This window comes from Drosophila erecta, unplaced genomic scaffold, assembly GCF_003286155.1.
Source record: "Drosophila erecta strain 14021-0224.00,06,07 unplaced genomic scaffold, DereRS2 tig00000055-arrow-pilon, whole genome shotgun sequence".
Classification (NCBI taxonomy): domain Eukaryota; kingdom Metazoa; phylum Arthropoda; class Insecta; order Diptera; family Drosophilidae; genus Drosophila; species Drosophila erecta.
This window is the reverse complement of record NW_020825200.1, coordinates 8,489,294-8,509,102: the sequence shown is the minus strand read 5'-3', so window position 1 is coordinate 8,509,102 and position 19,809 is coordinate 8,489,294. Positions and strand designations below refer to the sequence as shown.

General features: G+C 43.7%; 3 protein-coding genes across 5 annotated transcripts in view; all 3 read right to left on the bottom strand.

Annotated features, from left to right (window-relative positions):
• LOC6541288 (probable nuclear hormone receptor HR3) overlaps positions 1-16,233 on the bottom strand; it is a 31,454-nt gene extending 15,221 nt beyond the window's left edge. Inside the window, exons 1-2 of one of the 3 annotated variants that reach the window (XM_026978265.1) lie at positions 6,041-6,678; positions 1,213-2,789 (exon numbers count right to left, since the gene is read on the bottom strand). In XM_026978265.1, coding sequence (XP_026834066.1) covers positions 1,213-1,342 — 130 coding nt within the window. In that variant the 5' untranslated portion in view covers positions 1,343-2,789; positions 6,041-6,678. Of the gene's footprint in view, positions 1-1,212; positions 2,790-6,040; positions 6,679-15,888 lie in introns of those variants that run through there. The other 2 variants (XM_015159890.2, XM_026978266.1) reach the window with 2 other exon arrangements.
• LOC113564045 (serum response factor homolog B) lies at positions 1,748-6,678 on the bottom strand. The gene is made up of 2 exons (XM_026978268.1): positions 6,041-6,678; positions 1,748-2,789 (listed from the first exon to the last, which is right to left on the bottom strand). Exon 2 carries the CDS (start codon positions 2,582-2,584, stop codon positions 2,204-2,206), a length of 381 nt encoding a protein of 126 aa, XP_026834069.1. The 5' UTR covers positions 2,585-2,789; positions 6,041-6,678; the 3' UTR covers positions 1,748-2,203.
• Positions 12,483-15,961, bottom strand: LOC26526155 (ras-interacting protein RIP3). The gene is made up of 2 exons (XM_015159973.2): positions 15,889-15,961; positions 12,483-13,504 (listed from the first exon to the last, which is right to left on the bottom strand). The coding sequence occupies exon 2, from the start codon at positions 13,035-13,037 to the stop codon at positions 12,654-12,656; it is 384 nt and encodes a 127-aa protein (XP_015015459.1). The 5' UTR covers positions 13,038-13,504; positions 15,889-15,961; the 3' UTR covers positions 12,483-12,653.
• Positions 16,234-19,809: the final 3,576 nt, after the last annotated feature.

Below are 19,809 nucleotides of genomic sequence, written 5' to 3'. Positions count from 1 at the left end.
ACATCCTGAATAAACGTCTTTGTTTAAGTAACTTAACTCGGAAATAAACTTATAAAGAGTGGTACTTATTCATTCTGGCGAAAGCTTTGATCCCAAACATGTTTTATATCATTCACTTTTTAAACCACCAAAGTTTCCCTTTTCGCCGAATAAAAAGTACAAATTTGTTCAATAAGTGTAAAGTGTAATAAAATAAGCTAATTAACTTTTACATATAAATATACGCAAACGTGCAATTCATACATCTCCGCTCACATAGTATAATATTTATATGGCTTGTCGCAACATTGTTGGTATTACAATATGTTTTTACGACTGACGAGCGAATTTTAATTCGCAAGTTTCTTTTCCATTTTATTTTATTATGATCGCCTGCTGTACGCTTTTTATGACACATGTGTTACATACACAATTTGTATCTTTGTATCTTTTTTATCTGCGGCAGCTGCGAAGAAAGGGTCTGCAGCCGTCTCTTTCCTGTTCTCCGATTGCCTTTCGATTGAATTAGTTGAATTGTCAATGCAAAAAAGCAGCAGCAGCAGGCCATTCGCACAAACAAACTCAAACACACGCAAGTGGGTTTCGTAATATTCGTTTGGCTGTCTTTCTTCATTTACGAATTTCATGGATTTCCCTTAAATAATTGTTGTTGCTGTTGGCCAAGAAACCCGAGTGACTTTCACTGCCAGGCCAACGAAAACGCAAAAAAAAAAAATAAATAACGAAAAATAACGAAAAAGAGCAGCCACTCATTTCGGGACCAACTGACTGACTGACTGACTCCGCTCTGCCACATAAAACCAGCAACTTAACTGGATTTCATTAAGTTTATACTTTATTTTTCTGCTTTGCGCAATTCCCTCGTTGATTTTTGCGGGATGAAAGTTCGCACTTGTCGCTTACTTAACTTGATGCCTTGAAACATATGCAAAATGCTCTACAACATCCTGAAGGAATCGCTTTTATGTACTTTCGGAGATGTTCCTTATATTATAGGGCAGGATTAACCGGTGTAGACTCATATTTTGATAGCTATAATCTAAAATTATACGGCTCAATTTACTACTTAGTTTACTTGTATTACAGTAATTTCCTATTAGATAAGCCTCCCCTTAGTTCTTAAAACCATTTTCGTTTGGTAGCAGGTCCTGTATAATTTTCGTAGCTCTTTTCAACTAAACTAAGGGGATTGAAACAGTAATGATGCTTTACCTTTAATGGAACCGCTGGAGTTGTTTTGTCCCGCCGGCGATTGGACGTTGCTTTGACCGAGGTTGTTTGCGTGTGCTTCCAGTTTCGAAGTGACGCTGCTCCACATGTCAAACATACGTTGCGTATACATAATTATTAGTGGGAAATGCGAAGCTTTGGTGACGTTTCAAACGTTTGCCGTTGCCGTTGCCGTTGCCGCTGCAGTTGATTGGTGAAATAGTTGTAGTTGTAGTTGCAGCTGTAGTTATGCACACTTGGTATCAGTTGATGCAACCGCTGATGAACACGGGCACTCACACCGACGGCCATACGCGGCGTATGCGCAATATACTGCTCTTTGCAGTTGAATGAATACGGTTTTCGCTTAGATCTTAGTTATCTTTTTTGTTTTGTAAATGTGTAAAACGTTGTATACAGTACTTTATATATAGATATATATATGTATATATATATATATATATACTTTTGTAGCTGCCCTTCGGTTCCAATTGTATTAGCCAATCGTCTTATTGCACTTGGTCTTTACTTATGTTTTGTGGCCTGGGTTTTTTTAGCTAGTCCGCAGATGGTTTCGTGAATGAATTTTCAGCGCTTTTCGCATTCAGTGTGAATCAAGAACTATCACAGTGTGTGTGGGTGTTTGTGAGACGGGGGCGGAGGGGGGCGGTGTGAGGGGGCTTGCCAATCGATATATATGTATATATATATTTGTTTTGTATGTATATTGCTATATATCTATATGTATGTATATAATGATCTAACGTTGTCAGGCCTGTAGGTACTAAATTGTTGATGTTGTTTGGATCTGATGTTATATGTGGTTGCTGCCGCTTAATTATTGGGGTTTCCTTATTAATTCGTTTATCAAACTATTTGTTAATAAGACACTTGTTCGCGTATGTATTAAACTTGCTTAGTTATCTATCGCTATCGTTTATTTAAAGCAATTTTCTATGATTTGATAATATCTATTTAAATCGAACTTCCAGCTTTAGCCCTTTTGCAGTAAGTGCAGATTGTTGCTGTTGCTGCTGCTATTGTTATTGCTATTGAAGTTTTTGTTTTTGGTTGCTTTGGGCAGTTGTTGTTGCTGTAGCTTTTGTTGTTGCTGCTGCTTTATCACTTTCACTGCGTTGTTGTTGTCGCTGTTGTTGCTGCTGCTGCTGCTACGGTTGCTGTGATTTTTATTGTGCTGCTTGTTGGTGTTGTTGTTGCCGCTGCTGCTGTTGGTTTCCTTGTTGTTGTTACTGTTGTTGTTGTTGTTGCTGCTGCTGCTATGCTCATTGTTTTGTCGATTTCTCTGTTTTGCTTGATTCCAAATCAAAATTTCCAAAAATACGAAAATTTCACGACAATTAATTCCGGAAGACATTTAGGCGCAATCTGTTTCTCATCGATTCGAACTGTCGCTGCCGTGGAAACGTTCATCGGTTTGTTTTCAGTGTATGTTTTATTCAAACCCCCAGCTTGAACACTTTGATGTACAAAATGGTTTGGCCAGTTATGTAAATACTTTTGCTACGCACTGTCAGCCATGGCCAAATCATGGCATTCAGCATATTGCACGGGAATGATGTCTGCAAGATGGGAAATCGATAAGCAAATCGCCAAGATCGTCGATATTCCGATAACGAAGATCTTTCGGTAAGTGCCCAAGTGTGTGTGTGTGTGTCGACATAGATTTTATTTCAAATGATTTATTTCCTACATTTAAGTTCTATTACGTTCAGAAAGAAGAATAGCACAAAATCCATCAGCAATTTTATCTTCGATATTTTCCCTTGTCGCAACATAAAGTGAAATTTTCGAAGTTCCAGCATGTCTATACAATAAAGTTAACTATTTTCAATTTATGGGTGTGGAATTCCTAATTAGTAGCTGACAGCTATCAATGTTTTATTATGTAAAAAGTTTCTTCATGAAGGAAAGTGGGTATTCCATGCTTTTCGGAACTAAAGAGTTACATATATATACGTAAATAGTTAAAATCCTTTTTCTCAGAACCCGAGACAAAATCATACGAACTCAGAAAATGATATAGGGTCTCATATAATGCGGTGTCCATCGGTAATCGATGTTTTCCGCTGTGCAGGCATCGCAATTCAGGAACTGTGCCGAACCCCGAGCTCTCCCTTTTTTCGGTTGGCAACTCCCTTCGACGGCTGATGTCTGTGTGGACATGAGCATGGAAAATCGATAGAGAAATGGGATTTAAGGGTGCCCAGACAGACGATGGGTGCTGCCGGGGGAGGCGGGGGTCTCTAATGGGGAAAAACTGTGAAATGCAGCGCATAAATCTCGTCGCCAAGCATAGTGGGTGTGTGTTGGTGTGTTAGTGTGGGTAAACATAGAAAAAAGTTCTATGACCCAAAGCTCAAACACACGCACACACACACACACTCACAGTGGAACAGAGGAAAAGCGGACGACAAACGAGCCGGCAAACCCAATGAATATAAAAACATTTTTACTTTTCCCTCACTCTTTTTTGAAGGGGGTTGGGGAGGTGGTAGGGGGGGGGGGGACTTTGGGGGAGTGTAATCACATTGCTGGTGGTTTGGGGGTGGCTTTGGGTGGCCATGCGGAAGCCTCTGGCAGACATATAAAATACGTCACCAAAGCGACAGCAACAACACTGAAATTGTGCCAGCTCAGAAGCAGAGCGAGATGGAGCGCGAAGGGACAGAGAAGGACAGAGCGAGAGAGAGAGAGAGAGAGTGACGGAAATTTACATATAGACAAAACGCAAAGAAAACGCTGAAAAGAAAATGAAAATGAATAGCCGCACAGTGGAAATGAAAAATTCTCTCGCAGCGACAACGAACTTACTAACGGTACTAAAGCTAACGAGCCGGTCAAACCGATGATGAAGCAGCGCGAAAGAGAAAGAAGGAGAGAGCGTAGAGATGTTCCGGCGGATGGGGAGGGAGGTGGGGGGCAGAAGCCGAAGGCGGTTACAGTTACAACAGCAACAGAGCGACAGCAAAGCAGACGACAAAGTTTACAAGGCAGCGCTGCCGGCGTCGCAGTTGCAGCACTGCTTGTACTGTTGCTGTTGCTGTTGCTGTGTTGTTGTTGCTGCTGCCGTCGCAGTACGTTGACGCCGACGAAAAAGACCAATGACCTATGGGTGGGCCATGCCGCTGCCCCCACTTTTCCGCCTGGGACTTCTGCTTAGGCTGTTTTCCGCCTCTACACGGCAAGAATATCTGCCTTAATCAGCAATTTGGTAATCCCGTTACTTGCCACCACCCTATCTTTAAGATGCATTTCCTTTTAAGTCATTGATAATAATGTAATAATAATGAAAATCTAAGGTAGTCAATTAGTTCTAACATTTGCCCTAAATTTGAACTGCGTTTACTACAATTAGACCTAATCAATTGATATGAAATCAAAAAATTGTATCTAATGTGAACTAATTTGAATGGCTTATTATTTAAACAAACAAGAAGTGTGGTGTCAATTTCACGCAAAACAACATTTTCAAAATTCACTCGAACTCAGAGCGAAGGCAGCGGAACAACTTTTCTCTGCGTGTAACAGAAGTTGTTGTTGTTGCTGGGGTGGCACACTTATGGGGCGACACATGCAGTGAGCGTGTGTGAGTGTGTGTGTGCTTAGCAATGTTGTTCCACTAACGGTAATGCAAACAGTCGACTAAACAGGCGGAGGAGCAGGAGGAGCAGCAGAACCGGGGAAACAGGAGAAACAGGAGGCGCAGAGTGGGTGGTGCTGGCGACGACCGACTTTGCTGTGCTGTGAACTCGCCTGAACTGGAAAGTCGGTGCAAGTAGTCGTACTGCCGTCTCTAAACTGCTTCTAACGACAACAATAACAATTGTTGATAATCATAAGTTGCCACAATGGACACAGACAGAAAACTGCAGCGGCAACAAAGGGCCACAAGCTGTGGACAAGAAAAGGGCATATCATCTCGGCTTTGTGCCCGGAGATTCGGTCTCCAAAGATCTCCGCCGAGGATGGAGCAGAACGGCAAAGACAATGGACCCAAAAGATTTGCCCGGGTAACAGATACTCGGAGTGTAGCCCTATGAAAAATTGCGAAAGCCTTTCAGCTGACAGTTGCTCCAAAATGGGGCCGTTAATTGGGGAAGGAAGCTGAATAATCGATGCTAGGACTAGGAAACCCTATTTCAAGAATTTGAACCTTTAAAAGCACTAAAGATGATTAAGTGAGTCTTGAAACTTCTTGTTGTTCTTATTCCTAAATAGCTTTAAACAAATCTAAAGCTTGTATGATTGAACAATTTGTTATGTCGGATTAATATTTAATTGTGTTTAAGGGAAGGAAGGAAATGGTTTTCAAAGTATCAAAACTTCAAAAAAAAAAATCATTGATCGCTAGACTTTCAGCAAGTAACATTTTGAAACAACGTGGTTATTACTAGATATGAAATGTGGAGCTTGTAGCTCCGTGAGTTGAAACAAAAATATCGAAACATTCAATTAAATTTCATCGCCTTGCAGTTACTTATTGCAGTTTTAGACACGTGTACTTAATAAACCCCCAAATGCTAACAAATACATTTAGAAGCGAACGAGCCTAAACGATGCCATAAATTTCCTTTCCCAATCATCAGATCCCCGATCGTGTGATATATCCGAAAACTGGTGGTTAGCCATCCAATTAGAGGCAAATAGATTATTCCAATAAATTATCCAATTTGCGGGCGGCGAAGGCGGCTTGCGCCGTGTTGCGATGAGGGATTTCCTCGATGGGTTTTTGAATTTTTCGTTTTGGTTAATAATTTTTATATATCCTTGCGGTACACACACACACACTCTTTCGGCACGTTGCTCTTACACATACACGGAGATTGGCTTTGTTTTTGTTGCACAAATTGGGGGGGAGGCTGTGGGGGGATTCTCCCGGGATTTTTCGGGAGTATTACGTCACTGGCACTTCCGTTTCCGTTTTTTACTCGCGGAGAGAGGGCGCGCAATTGCAGTTGCAGTTGTAGGCACGATGTGGAATTTGAATGCACACGATATTGATTGATTGACTGGTACTGTATATAGCGATATATGTTGTAGGCGTATCCTATGATTTTGTTGTGATCTGAAACCGAACAAACTTCATCTGCCGCCGCATGTTGCAAGGCCGTAATTTATCATTTCTTTACTATTATTTTTTTTCAACACACTGGCACACACTCGCGCTTCGCAGTTTTGCCTTTTGAGTAATTCTTTGCTTTTTTGGGGGCTTTTTTTTCCCGGCAGAGTGGGGGTGGTGAGGCGTTTTGGGGGATTTGGGGGGCAAAACGCATAGGCACACGCACACACACACACGCACGGCGCACACACACGAGCGATGGGAAATGAAAACGGTACAGAGTATAAACAACAACAACAAATAATTAATAATAAAGATACAACGCGCCACGCATCGTAACCCGCCGCCGCGAAACGCTCAATACGAGGTGTAGCTGAAGAGTGCCGCAAAATGTTATCGACTGTTCGTTGTCGTCGTGCCGCGGCAGCGACGCCGGCGGCGCAGCAGCAGCGCCGCAATGCGGCAGCAGAGCTCGTGCTCCCCAAAAGAAAAGAGAGGGAGACAGCGAAAGAGCGCGAGAGAGAGAAGTGGGTATATGTGTCTCTGTGCCGATGACTTCTTCAGTTCGCTGCCCCAAGCCGCCTCCCCGCTGCCGCCATCACACCCACTTTTGCCTCGTCCGCTTTGTGCCGTTCATTCGCTATGGCAACCGCTCGGCGATGAAAAGAGTCATAATCAGCTGTTATCTCTGCTCTCTCGCTCGCTCTCTCTCTCTTTTGTTTTACAACTGGGGGGCTTAAGAGCGGGAGCTTTTGGCGCTTCCTTCGATTAGCAGGTCAATTGCTTTTTAGGCCAAAATGTGTGCACTGCAGTTGCGAGCAACTTAATTGCACCCCTTACTTCTCCACCGACGACTGGCCAAATTGTTTTCAATCCTTTTTTCGGGGCGGAAGTGGCAATTGGCCCTAAAGTATACCGCTTGAATCCTGCCAACCAGCTTCGAATGATTGAAATGACTTTGGGACTCTTAACTTGCGCTGATAGTATTATTTTATCAACTATGATTAGGTAGACTTATACATACGTTTGATATTATTAAATTTATGTTCATTGAGAAATATGTGATGAATATTTGTATAGATCGGATCCTTTCCAACAATGTTTTCATGAATAGGTGCGCCATAAGGTAGGCAAGAGCTTTTGCTTCAGGGCAGTGGTTAGAGGGTATCATATAGTCGAATTCTTTATTACTCATTTTAATATTTCTGGGCTAGATTGCGAGCAGATTTCAGAGAATATTTCATAATTTTTTAACCTGTTGCGTTGCAAGGCGAGTTATTATTAAAAATGTGATAACGACGTACGTAGTTAATGTTACATTTTGCAGTAATGCATATATTTATTTGGAGTAGTGTATCCACCATTGGGTTCCTTTACTCAAATGCAAATCTTTTTACTCTGCGAATGCATTTCATTATAAATGCATCAAAAATTACCAGCTTTATAAACAAAGTAAAGCTTGATGGTAATTTTAAATCAAATATTGCACGCGGTATCTCAGTTCTTAGACAATGAAGCCACAATAAACTGGGTTAAGTCCCAGAGTGTTGAATTTTTTATGAATATATTTTTATTAGTTTTATAAATATTCAACCATTACGTCTGGCACATAAAAATTTAGAAATCAAAAAATAAAAAAAAATCACCGAACAGTCAAGGTGAACTGCACACGGAGTTTGCTGGCAAATTAAAAATGTTAAAATTAGTTTAAGTCATTTGGCAACTTGCTTTCGAAGTTTGCCAAAATGAAAAGCGAACCCAAATATCAAAATAAAAAAAATAGATTTCCATGTAAATGTTGAAAACGAAAAAGAAACCAACTTCGCTCAAGTTATAAATTAATATTTCGTTTACGATAATTTATGTATTTTCGTTGACGTCGAATACTTAAACCATTAGCTTTGCATCTCGCAGATACAAAGATACATACAGATGTACATGTGTGCGGCGCATAATTGGAATTTCGCATAGACGGGAAAGAGATGAGCTGGTTATGAAATCGTCGGGCAATATCGATGAAGTTTGGCAAAATCGAAAATATGATAATGAAACTTTGCCACGCTCGATTGGAGACGAAATCCCATGCGGCGCTGACCTGGCTAATAGCCACGGATCCAGGTCTAGACGACCGGGTCGGCCAATAAGCCGAAGATTCATGCATGAAATGCAAAGCGTTGTCCAACCAAATTATAATGAACCTGGCTTCGATATGGGAAATTACAACAACACACACACAACCAATATGCCCCATCGCAAAAGTGATAGTGCGAAGATATACATATATCTCGTAATCCGCCGATTGCAACATCTCCGTCGACGGCGACAACGCGCCGAACTGCCAAAGTCCATCGACCACGTTCAGGGTCGCCTCATCTGCAGAAAGGTTCGGATGAAGAAAACCTTTATGTTTTAACTTTACATCTTTTTTGCCAACTACCATTATGTGGGCTAATGTCAAATCCGCTTGTGTTAGGGGCCTTTAAACGGGTTTTAGAAACCATTTGAAATCATTGGAAAATTTCACGTGACGGGTACTTTACCAATCGACAATTTGAAAATTCCCTTGAAATTTACAATAATGTGTGTTTTGCGTATATCCGCCATTTAAATATGTATAACTCATCTTCAGTAGGATTTGTAGTAAAAAACTGATAATATATTATTTTTCTAGACAAACTATTATATTAGTTATTGTCTCATTTTTGACCAATGTCTACTATTGGTAATAACAAATTCCCTATCTAAAAATCATCAAAAAATAGATTGTAAGCACTATAAAAAGTACAGGCAAACAAGGCAAACCCTGTTTCACCTCTGGCCAAATGAAACTGTCAAAGAACGTTCATCAGATCTGGAGATCGATCAGCCAGCTTCTGGAATTGGGAAAGCAGTAAATCTGAGAAACAAATCGATTGATCTGTTCCATGAACGTCATGCCTGTTCTTAGTGGGCACAGCAATTAGGTAACGATTCATCGCCTCGATCATCAATCATTGGTACCAGAAAATCCGACATTTTGGCCACCGCCCCAGCCCGCTAATGAGCCATGCAAGTGGATACGGCGGCCCCCAGCGCCAAGAAATCAACAGAAACTATAAAATATAGATCAATCTTGGCCGAAACTGTAGGGCTTCAGCATGAGAAGTCGTGTCAGTGGCTGACACTCATTTGTAGTCATCAAGTGAATCGAGTCGAGGGAGCAGACTCAACTCGCTGGCCCGAGGCGCTGCCAAATCAATTTTTCAGCTTAGCCGCCCCGCGCCCTAAGCCCGTTCGCTGCTTGCCTGCTTACACTGGAAGAAACATTACTTCACATTGTAATTAGATGTTCTAAAAACCTTGTGTTGCAGATAGGTTCATTTTAGGACCAACAAATTTGACACTTTAATGGCTATTTCCAGACCGACTCCCACTTCAGCCCTTTTCTGCCAGTGTAAAAACGTTCATTCTGTTCTAGCCCAGCTTGAGTTTCGCTCTCAGTCCGCTCGCGCCTCCATTGAGGTAACTGTATAGTTTGTAGTTGACGTTTTTACCGCTAAGGTTCGTGATACGGTAAAAAAAAAATGTGAGGGGCCGAGCAGAAGAACGGTGGTGGTGTTGCTGCTGTGCCGCAACAGCAGTAAAGCGAATATGCCGGGGCAGGGAGAATCGCAAAAACAGCTAACAGAACCTAATGATAAAGAACGCCATCTAGACTTGGCCAAAAGCTAGTCAGCCTAGCAGCGGCTTATTTAGTATGTCAAAACATGTTTTTGTTGCTGCTTGTATCTGTATCTGTGTGTGTTGGTGTTGCCGCTGTTTGTTGACTATGGAAAGTGGGCCACATGCCCGTAGCTGTTGGTGTTGCTGCTTTGCTGCGGCTGCTGCTGCTGCTGCTGCTGCTGCGGCTGCTGCAGCCACACAAAGGTGAATAGCCAATAAATCGAGGCTTGTAAATTGAAATTCTTTTTAGCATGGGGTGTGTACACCGTACAGTATACACAGTACACCTGTTGTTGCACTTGCTGGTGTTGCTAGTGTTGCTGCTGCTGCTGCAGATGTGTTGCTGATGTGTCAGCCTGTTAATTGCCGCTGCCTGGGATGCTTGCGCAATGAGCGAGCGTTCATTTGCATAGCTCGGATTCTGAGGGGGGTGGGGGCACTGGGGGATATGGGTGCGATTATCCGAACAGCGCTGATCGTTGGTGGTCGCTCTGGGCGAGTGCTCACTGTGGTTAGCCGGCGGTGGTTCGCCTGCACTCGCAGCAAGTGCAATTCTCGCCGAGTTTTCTGGGGTGCGAACCCATCATTCGCGGAATCCTTGACTTAAGGTCTTTCAAATATTTGCTACAATCACGACGGCTTATTGTAATTATTTAACGTTGGTGGCATAAAATAAACGCCAGTAACCGGCAAGAGTTTAGCAAAACTTGGCTACTGCATATGACGTTAGATATATTGGCGGAACATACATTAATATCCCTAGAGTGACTTAACTATAGTTGAGTGGCAACGTACCTGTCATGGCTCCATTGCTGCCACTGCTGCTGTGTTCCCTGCTGTTGTCTCTGGCCGATGTTGCACTCGCAGTTGCTGCTGCTGCTGCCGAAGCCGCAGATGCCGCAGACGCTGCAGATGCGGATGCGGATGCTGATGTTGCTGTTGATGTGGCAGCGGGCCTCTGAGGCGTGAGCGGTGGCATCGGCGGAGGAGTTCGCTCCTTTGTGCGCTTCAGGGTGCCCTCCTGGCTGGTGTTGCTGGCCATGTTCTTGCACACAGAACTGATGTTGCTGATGCTGCTGAAGCTGCTGAGACTGCTGAAGCTGCTGGAGCGCGCCAATGCCGGTGGATCCGATAGGAATTTCACTTGCTGCTGCTGTTGCTGTTGCTGCTGCTGTGGTGGCCGCGACTGTGCCGGCCTGGTGGTGGCCAATCTCTTGGGCGCCGGAGGCTCCGGTTCAGTCTCATCCTCGGGCTCGCCATCCGCCTCCATCTCGCCATCGAGATCGTTTTCCAAGTCCGGCTGCACGGTGGCTATGATGGTGCCCTCCTCGTTGGCCTGCTCGAAGCAGACGTCCAGCAAGGTGGCTCCGCCGCCCGCCTGTAGGCCGGCAATATCCTTGAGATCTATCCAACTGGCACCCAGCTTATCCGCATCACTGAGGGGCAGGCTCAGCACCCTCGTGTCGCCCTCCTCCACGATGTGGAAGGACTGCGTGGGCTCGATCTTGACGATGATGGGCTGATTGGCCAGAATTTGGGCGGGTGGCGCGCTGCCCAGCAAACTGGCCATGTTCTCCTCCTCCTCGTCGGCGGCCTCCAGTTCGCTGAGTTGCTGCTCGATCTGCAGGTAGGTGCTGCTGCTGGAGCTCGCTGCCACTCCCGACTGCTGCTTCAGCACGTCCAGCTTGAGGACCGTGCACTTGTCGGTCTGCTGATACTGGTGCTGCTGCTGGGGGCGTGGCAGTAGGGTGAGGGCGGGAGCACCCGATGAGCCAGAAGCTTCCGCAATGAAGGCCAATGGGGGGGAGGTGCCCGTGGACTTGGTGGACACACTGCGCGACGACTGGATCAGCTGGGGCAGGGCTGCTGGTGCACCACCACTGCCGCCAGCACCGGAGGCAATGCCACCACTTCGTGCCACAATGGTGGTGGAGACGGGCAGCGGAATTATCGAGATGGAGGGCACCTTGCTGCGCAGATTGGCCACCGCCGCTGCCGTGGCGGCATCGGTGCCGATGTACGTTGGACCGCCGCTCGAGGACTTGCTGCCGCCGGCGGGCTTGGCCTGCTGTATCAGCAGGAGATCTCTGGGCCTATCCGTTGTGGCGGCCGTTTACTCACAAAGGCTCTCAAATGTCCGGGGTTTCGCCTCCGCTTAAAACACTAAACACTCACACTTTCACTTGGTTCATTGCTTTGGTTTCCTCTGTTATGCTTGTATTTGTTACTTCTTATATTTGGTTTTTGTTTTTTGGGTGTAGAAGCACAACATCGAAATAAATTGAAAATCAGCCTTACGAAAGTGCACTTAAAAAATTGTCGACTAAACAAGTTCATTCATACTGCATTGCCTCGATTGCTTGTCAATTGGTGTAGATACCCCCAGAAGGGGTGGCCCAATGGGGTTGGGGGTTTTCGAATGGGGGCTTATTGGGGACGTAGTGGGGTCTGCAGATGCACCTGTGCGTTTCGTTTCGTTTCGTACCGTTCGGTTCGTTTTTGGTTCGTTTTGCAGCTGGAAATACGCGTCGTATACTTAACGTAACTTTGTGCGATGCATAGAGCTTGACTTTCCGATTAATGCTTTCCACTTGTGTTGATTTTTGAGTACATTTGGGCTAGTCTTTTCGGTTTATGGTTATGTTTAACTTTAATTCTCTGGCTAATATGCAGCAATTGTTGCTGTGCATCGCTGACTGCGCCTGCTTCTGTATCTGTGTCCTCCGCATTTGGCTGTGCTCGTTGTCATCCTCGTTTTCGTGTCCTGCTGCTGCTGCTGCTGTTGTTGCTGCTGTTGTTGCTGCTGTTGCTGCTGCTGTTGCTGCTGCTGCTGCTGATGATGTTGCTGCTGATGTTGCTGTTGCTGGTGCTGCTGCTGCTGCACATGCAACGCGTCGCCGCTGGATGGCTGCAAGGCTGCGCTGCAGCATTCGGTTGGGCCAGCGCCATTGGAACCCGACCACGTCAAAACAGTTGGAAGTGTGCCTCTGGATCTGGATGTGGATGTGGATGTGGATGTGGCAATGTTGCTGTTGATTTCCCACATCGCGGCACGCAACCCTATGCAACCACCACCTCGGCCACCACCTCCATCCTCGCAGCAACAACAACCACCAGCTGTGTGGAAAGTGGCTTTAATAATCGATTTTTCAGCGGCACACTTGCGAATCAATATTTGGCAAACAGGAGCAACGCTGCAGCTTTCCCTTTCCCGTATCGGATTTCTATCCCTTGGGTTCTACATTAATGCAGCACTGTTTTCAGTGTATTTCACGTTTGCTTGGGTTTTTGGGTTCACTGTTTCAATATTTATAATTTCACTTTCGGATGATTTGTGGCTAAATGCACCGCGCGCGTTTTTTTGTTTTTTGTGACTCCTTTCTGTCGATTTTGAGAAGCAGCTGACCGGAGCTGCGTCCTTTACAGGAATGTGTCCCAAATTCGAGTGCCACAAACACAGTTCGTTCTGCCGCTGCACAAACTTTCCGTTTCGTGGGGGTTGCGCCTCAGTTTCTGGGAAAAGGAAAAACCGAGTGTGTGTGTGTTGGTGTGTGCGTGTGTATCCGCATGCAAGTTGAAAAATGGGACTCGCTGCGAACTGCTGCGAAAATAGGGTTAGTAGGCATAATGCCAAGTGCATAGCCAGGAAAAACTGGAAGCCACAACACGAAGGAAAACGAGCACAGTCGAGCGTTTGTTGCGCAGCTTTTCCACCCTTAAAATCTCAGCGGGGCACGGGGACTGAGGGCCAGGAAAATTCCCGTCGTGGTGGGAAAGCGTCACGGGAAATTTCTGCACGCTCGAGGTGGAAATTCCAAGGGCGCGAAATTTTGAATGAGCCTTGTGAGTTTGACTTTCGGCATTTAACCAACTAACAACTGCAACTGGCTTTTATAAAAGTTGTATAAATTCAAAGAGCAATTTATTGTTCAGTAGAACTATAACTAAGGTATGTTTATATTTTATTATCATTTGGTATATACTATACGAAAGTAATAGCTTGAAAACTATAAAATTAGGAGCTTAAAAAGGTAAGACTTAGATTGCTTAGACTATTTTTTGTGCATTAAATATATAATCTTTTACAAATCATATATGTGAAGCACAAAAATACTATTTTCATATTCATGATTTGTTTACCACATACGAAAGATGTGGTGGTGGTAAATAACAATTACGTTTGGGCAGTATTTAAGAAACCATACAAGTTTATTAAATAGTAAATTTAATAGTATATTTAAATGAGCCATTAAATGTGCATTTGCCACTTAAATTTACAAGAATGTGCAAAACAGTTAGGTTCGGTAATTAAAGACCCCGATGCCCATTTCGGCAAAAACCAATCCAAGAACTGCTATGACCACAATGACCCCAAAGTGACTGCCCAAAAAAAGGGCGAACAGAGAACATCTCGGGCATTGGCCAACAGCCAGGGCAAATTTGGACTAATCGCCTAACTGGGCCCCAGCCTAACCGATCGGATCGGGCCATCATTAGGCGGGGGGAGGAATTGGGAGGTGTAGGGCCAAACTTCTTATAGCGGAGGGCCAATGATGGCGAAGGAAGCGACCACCGTTACGGCGGATTCGGATTTGGATTCCGATTCTGATTCGGAGCCAAAGACTCAAGCATCGGCATTAATATTTCATGTTTTTCCGTTGCTTAAATCATGTTAGATTTATTCTGCGCCGCTTTCAGCTGCCGCTTGCGCAACAACAATCAACAGCTAACAGCTAACTGGTAACTGGTAACTGGTTAGTGGTTCTGGCAGCCAGCTTACCAGCAACTTGCAGCTAAACTTGGCTAAAACACCGTTGGTTCTAACGTGAACGCGAAAATGTGTGCCTCACCGTTGTAAACTTCTTGCGGCGGCTGTTGCCTCATCTATTGCAAGTCTGTGCCGCTGCCGATGCCGATGCCGATTCTAACCTGTTTTCTCTGCTGAAACTCTCCGAAAAAGTCCCGTAAGAAAGTCCCAGTTATTCAAGAGGAAAAACCTGTTACACGCAACTGGCTCAGAGAGCTGATTGCCAAGAAAATGGAGATGGAGAAAAGAAAAGAACCAAAAAGAAGTCGGCACATAGCCACAATAGCAGCAGAAACAGCAAACACGTTAGTACCGTTGCCTCGGATTCTTTGTTGCGCAACTGTGTTGCAAGATTAGCTGCGACTTCCAACTGGTTTATTGCAGCCCCACTGTCGATGAGGCAACAGTTGGCCTGGCCATTACTGTTGTTCTGCCTTGAAGATGTGGTAAAATCTTTTGGCTAGAATCGGAAATCCAACGGCGAGACTGGCGGAGGTGCTGCATTGCATGTCTTGCAGCTTGACTGCATATCGCATCCATTTGTTTGCGGCTATTGAAAGCCGTTGCCTTTTATAATCAATTAGGTTTTTTTTTAACTTAACGCCAGCCTAATGAGTCCAATAGTCGGTTTTAGCCAGGCAAGGCTGATTTCTGGTGCGAAATATCACCAGAACTATTTTGATTAGAGGAGAAACTCGTTTCAAAATTGCGTAATTCAAAAGACCTTTAACAAATCTATCACAATGCCTTTAAACCACGTATATTTGAAATTGATTATAGGAAGTATTTTCCATTCATTTTTGGTTCTGAAGGGACCTATTCGAGTTAAGTAATATAATATACATATATACCAAATTTCTTATTGATTCCACTTGTTTTATTTATATTAGCAAGCTTTGCATTGCTGTCTATTGTATTCTTTGGCTTTCGCAATTGATTCTCAAAATTAATTATTTAATTTAAAAATCAATTATAAATAAAATAAAACATATAATCGATTTACGGTAAGAACTTTAATATAACCAGTAATATTTTAGGGATATCATAGCTACCCGGGGTCTTATGCCTAGTATGTCCTATTCACACTAACCTCTGATGGTGCTGGGCATGTTATCCGGGTTTTGCGATCTCATCAATGGACGTGGACTTTCATTCAGACACTCAATCGGATCAGATCAGTGTCAAGGCTTTGAACTCATCTTCCGGCCAAGAGACCATAATGGCAAGCGTAAATCTGGCGAATTAGCTCGAGCCGCAGTGTTGGTATCGGATCAAACAGTTTTCAAACGGTGAAGTTAGCCGGCGATGGTGATGATGAAGCCGGCGGAGTGGAACGGATCAGAAAGGAGAGCAAGCGTAATCGGGACTGGAAGCGATGCGGTGAGAGAGCCCAGAATCCGAGTGGACTGGACTGGACGTGGGGACAAACGATTGCACACTAAATGGCCAGAGACCGAGTCAAAGACCCGTTGCATCCGACGATCATGATCGCGCTCATCATCGTGGTCATCATCCTCTGCATCGGCGGTGGAATCATCATCCTCTGGCGGGAACCTGTGTGCGGAGGCGAGTGGGAAACCAGGCGAGCTCCAAAAAAGAAACAGAAGCTCTGCGGAGAAAGGAGAAAGGAGCTGCGAGATGTTCCCACCTCACACACACGCACGCGCTCACCAACACACCTGCAGGGGTGCTCACCACAATTCCTGCTAATTAAATGCGTGATCACTGGCCAAAAATATTCGCGCAGCAACCGAAAAGCTACAGTCCCGCCACCCTAAGAAGGATTTCTGGTCCATCTTCCCCTCGTATTCCTATTTAAAGAAAGCATTCAATAAAAAGTACACCAAGGCAATCTATAACATCTGTAATATTAATGATTTATTTTATAAAAATCATATTAAAAATTAAACGCTCACTTACACGAAAAGTGGAGTTGCTTTTCAGTGAATAAAGTTTCGTAATGGTATACCTTAACCACGTTTAAAAAACGCTTCAGCCTAACAAGAAAAGATATTTAAAGCTTCACTGAAATATCGGATTGATTTATGGAAGTTGGCCTGTATGGGCTGGTAACAAATACACATGCCATCGGAGTCATGCGTGCATTTCATCAGAGATGGGATGTCGGAAAGTCCGAGACTCCGACTGTTATGCCCAGTGATACACGTTGGGCCCGTCATCGGATCGCAGCTCGCTCAGTTGCACCTTTAATCGCTGAGCAAACAGGAAGACTTCTACGGCAAACAGACACATGCAAGCTCGCACACTCACTCACACACACAGACACATGCTGTGGGAAGAGCGGAGAGAACGGGAAAGGCGTACGAGGGGGAAAACAGGTTGAGAAGTACCGCTAAGCGGAGGCCCCAACTTTCCGAGGTCAACGAACGTTCTTAGCGCTCAAGAATGAAGGAATCAAAACACACCAGAAAACACAGAGCGCAGAAAAGAGAGAAAGAGTGTGAGAGAGAGGAGCGGAAGAAAGAGTAAAGAAAGCACAAAGAGAAAGCCAAGCGATCGACTTCAGAGCGCAACAGGTAAGCGCTCCCAAACCAAAAGCAAAAGAGTCAACCGAATACGAAAAGAGAGAGAAGCAGTATCTTTTATTGTGTTTTTGTATGCACATGCACTTTTGAAACGAATTTATCTGTTGCCCGCAGCTAAACGAAAAAGCTTACAAATGTGTATTTTTAGCCGCAGATTTAAAAGAACAAAAAGGGAGAGAGCGGAACAAAAGTCGCTTTGTAACTGTCTGTCTCATGACCAAAAGAAACCGAAATTCTTATTCTTATTGCTCAATATTTGGTAATACACACTCACGGATACAGATACAGATATAGATACAACTACAGACACAGTGCATTCGACGTGCAATAGCCATTCAATGTAGCGGTATTTTGTCGAAATTTCCTCAGTCTCGAGACGAGTACAAAGCTCATTGACCTCGTGCTCTCCCTCTATCCCCTTCTTTCTTTCTTCTCTCTTTTGCCTTCTGCCCCATTCCCTTGTAACAAGTGTGTAATGAGCGGGGAACGGGGGCCTGATTTGCTGTTTCTGATATTTTTTGGCGTTTTTAAGACGGACTTCCAGCTAACATTGGTTTCGAACATTTTCGGCTTTTATACTTCCTTCATATTCTTGGGTTTCCCTGGGGAATTTCTTTTTAATCTTACCAGATGGGGTATTTATCAGTAAGCCCACAAAACATTGGAAATGGGGAACGTATTTAGCTGACAGCCTGTTGATGCCATTTGCGTCTACTGCAATCCGATTGGTCAGCGGACTTGTTTCCCTACCAAAGGACACCTCTTTCCATTGGCTGTTGCTTCCCCCTCTCTTTCTCCCTCTGTCGCTTCTTCATCCTGCTTCGTGCTCAATGTCCTTTTGTTTCACAACCGCCTGTTGCCGTTTCGTATGCTCTTTCCCTGTAAAGGGCAGTATTCGGAAGGAAAAAGATAGAATATCTGAAAAAATGTTGATTACTACACGTCATATTTTTAAGCTCTTCACGCTTTGTGACTCATCGACTCTTCACTTCAAATGAAGTGAAATAAAATTAGCAAATTATTTCTAAAGTCATTTGTTATTTTACGAATGTTTTACGACTGTATATATTATATTATTTTTTTATATACACTTAGTTCGAATTACATTACAACATACATATTAACTATTACACAACTTTAATACTTTAAAAAAATATTTACAGTAAAGTGTCTTAGGATATATGTATATCTTGAAAGGGTATCCAAAGGTGTGCAACAATAACATTGCTTTTCTCTAAGCTTATTGTTGTCCTCACCCATTTTAGGAAAATAGCCATCCTGCTGTTTAATAGCATCCTTTGGCTCGTCCTTCTTTTTTGCATCGGAAAAGCAACAGTTTCCGGGTATAAATAGGTCCTGTGTTACTCTGATTCCATTCAGTTCGACTTTGATTCGAGTCTTGTGCTTGGTAAATTGAACTCTATTGTGATTGTGCGTGTACAACTTGGTAATGAAATAGTTGTGCTCCCAAAGTATATTAAAAGTGCTAAAATACTATAATTGTAGTCCAGAAGTTTATCATAAAGTGTCCAACAAAGTTTACAGCCTTACCTCAATATATTAACTATAATAAAATAATTTAAAGTATATAAAAAAGTGATATCCGTTGTAAGTGATTAATAACCAGATGAAATGCAACCAGATTATCATGTGGTCGTTTGAATTTTGTGTGTTAATTTCAAGTGAATGCAAACATATTTTTAAAATTCCCTAGATATCTAAAATGCATTTAATGCAACAATGTTGCTGTTCTATGACTATCAGCATTATTTGCGAAACGGCAAACATTTAATTTGATTTCCATCGATGGATTTCAGTTCATGTTTTCTTCGTTCTAAATGCATGACAAAATGCAGTTGGAGAATGGGTGCACGCGCTGCAGATCGCTGCAGATATAGTTAATTTGCGGTATTTAATATATAATCAAGCTATGCGAGTCAGCAAGCATAAACAATTAGAGGGTGCTTTCCAATTTAAACGGAATTTTGTTGGGAATCAGCTGGAGAACCGAGCGCATCCCCCTTGCTCAAACCCCTAATATCGTGCCATCTATGGGATGGCCAATTAGGGAGCTCCATGTTCCAACAACTTGCCAACACATCCCACTGCTCGATCGGATTTGTATTGCAGCCAACAAGCTAATTGGTTCCGGCCAGGTCTATAAAAGCACGGCGCTATCCCAAAAGCCCTAGTTATAGGACAAATATTATCACGGCCGCAATTAGGTAACCCATCGGGTTAGAACCCTTCCAGTGCCGGAGGCACTGCACCCTTGTGTTTTCACAGCTGTTAGCGTTTTCATAGCTTTTCCAAGCACTTTGCTTGTCATTTCCACTTCCAGCGAACGCCAGAAGCCCCACAACATCGGAAGTGCACAAGTTTCTATTCCATTATATTGTTCTCCGTTGTTTTCACTCTTTCCCACCAGCGGTCAGACGGTTGACGTTCCCATTCGGCATTTCAAT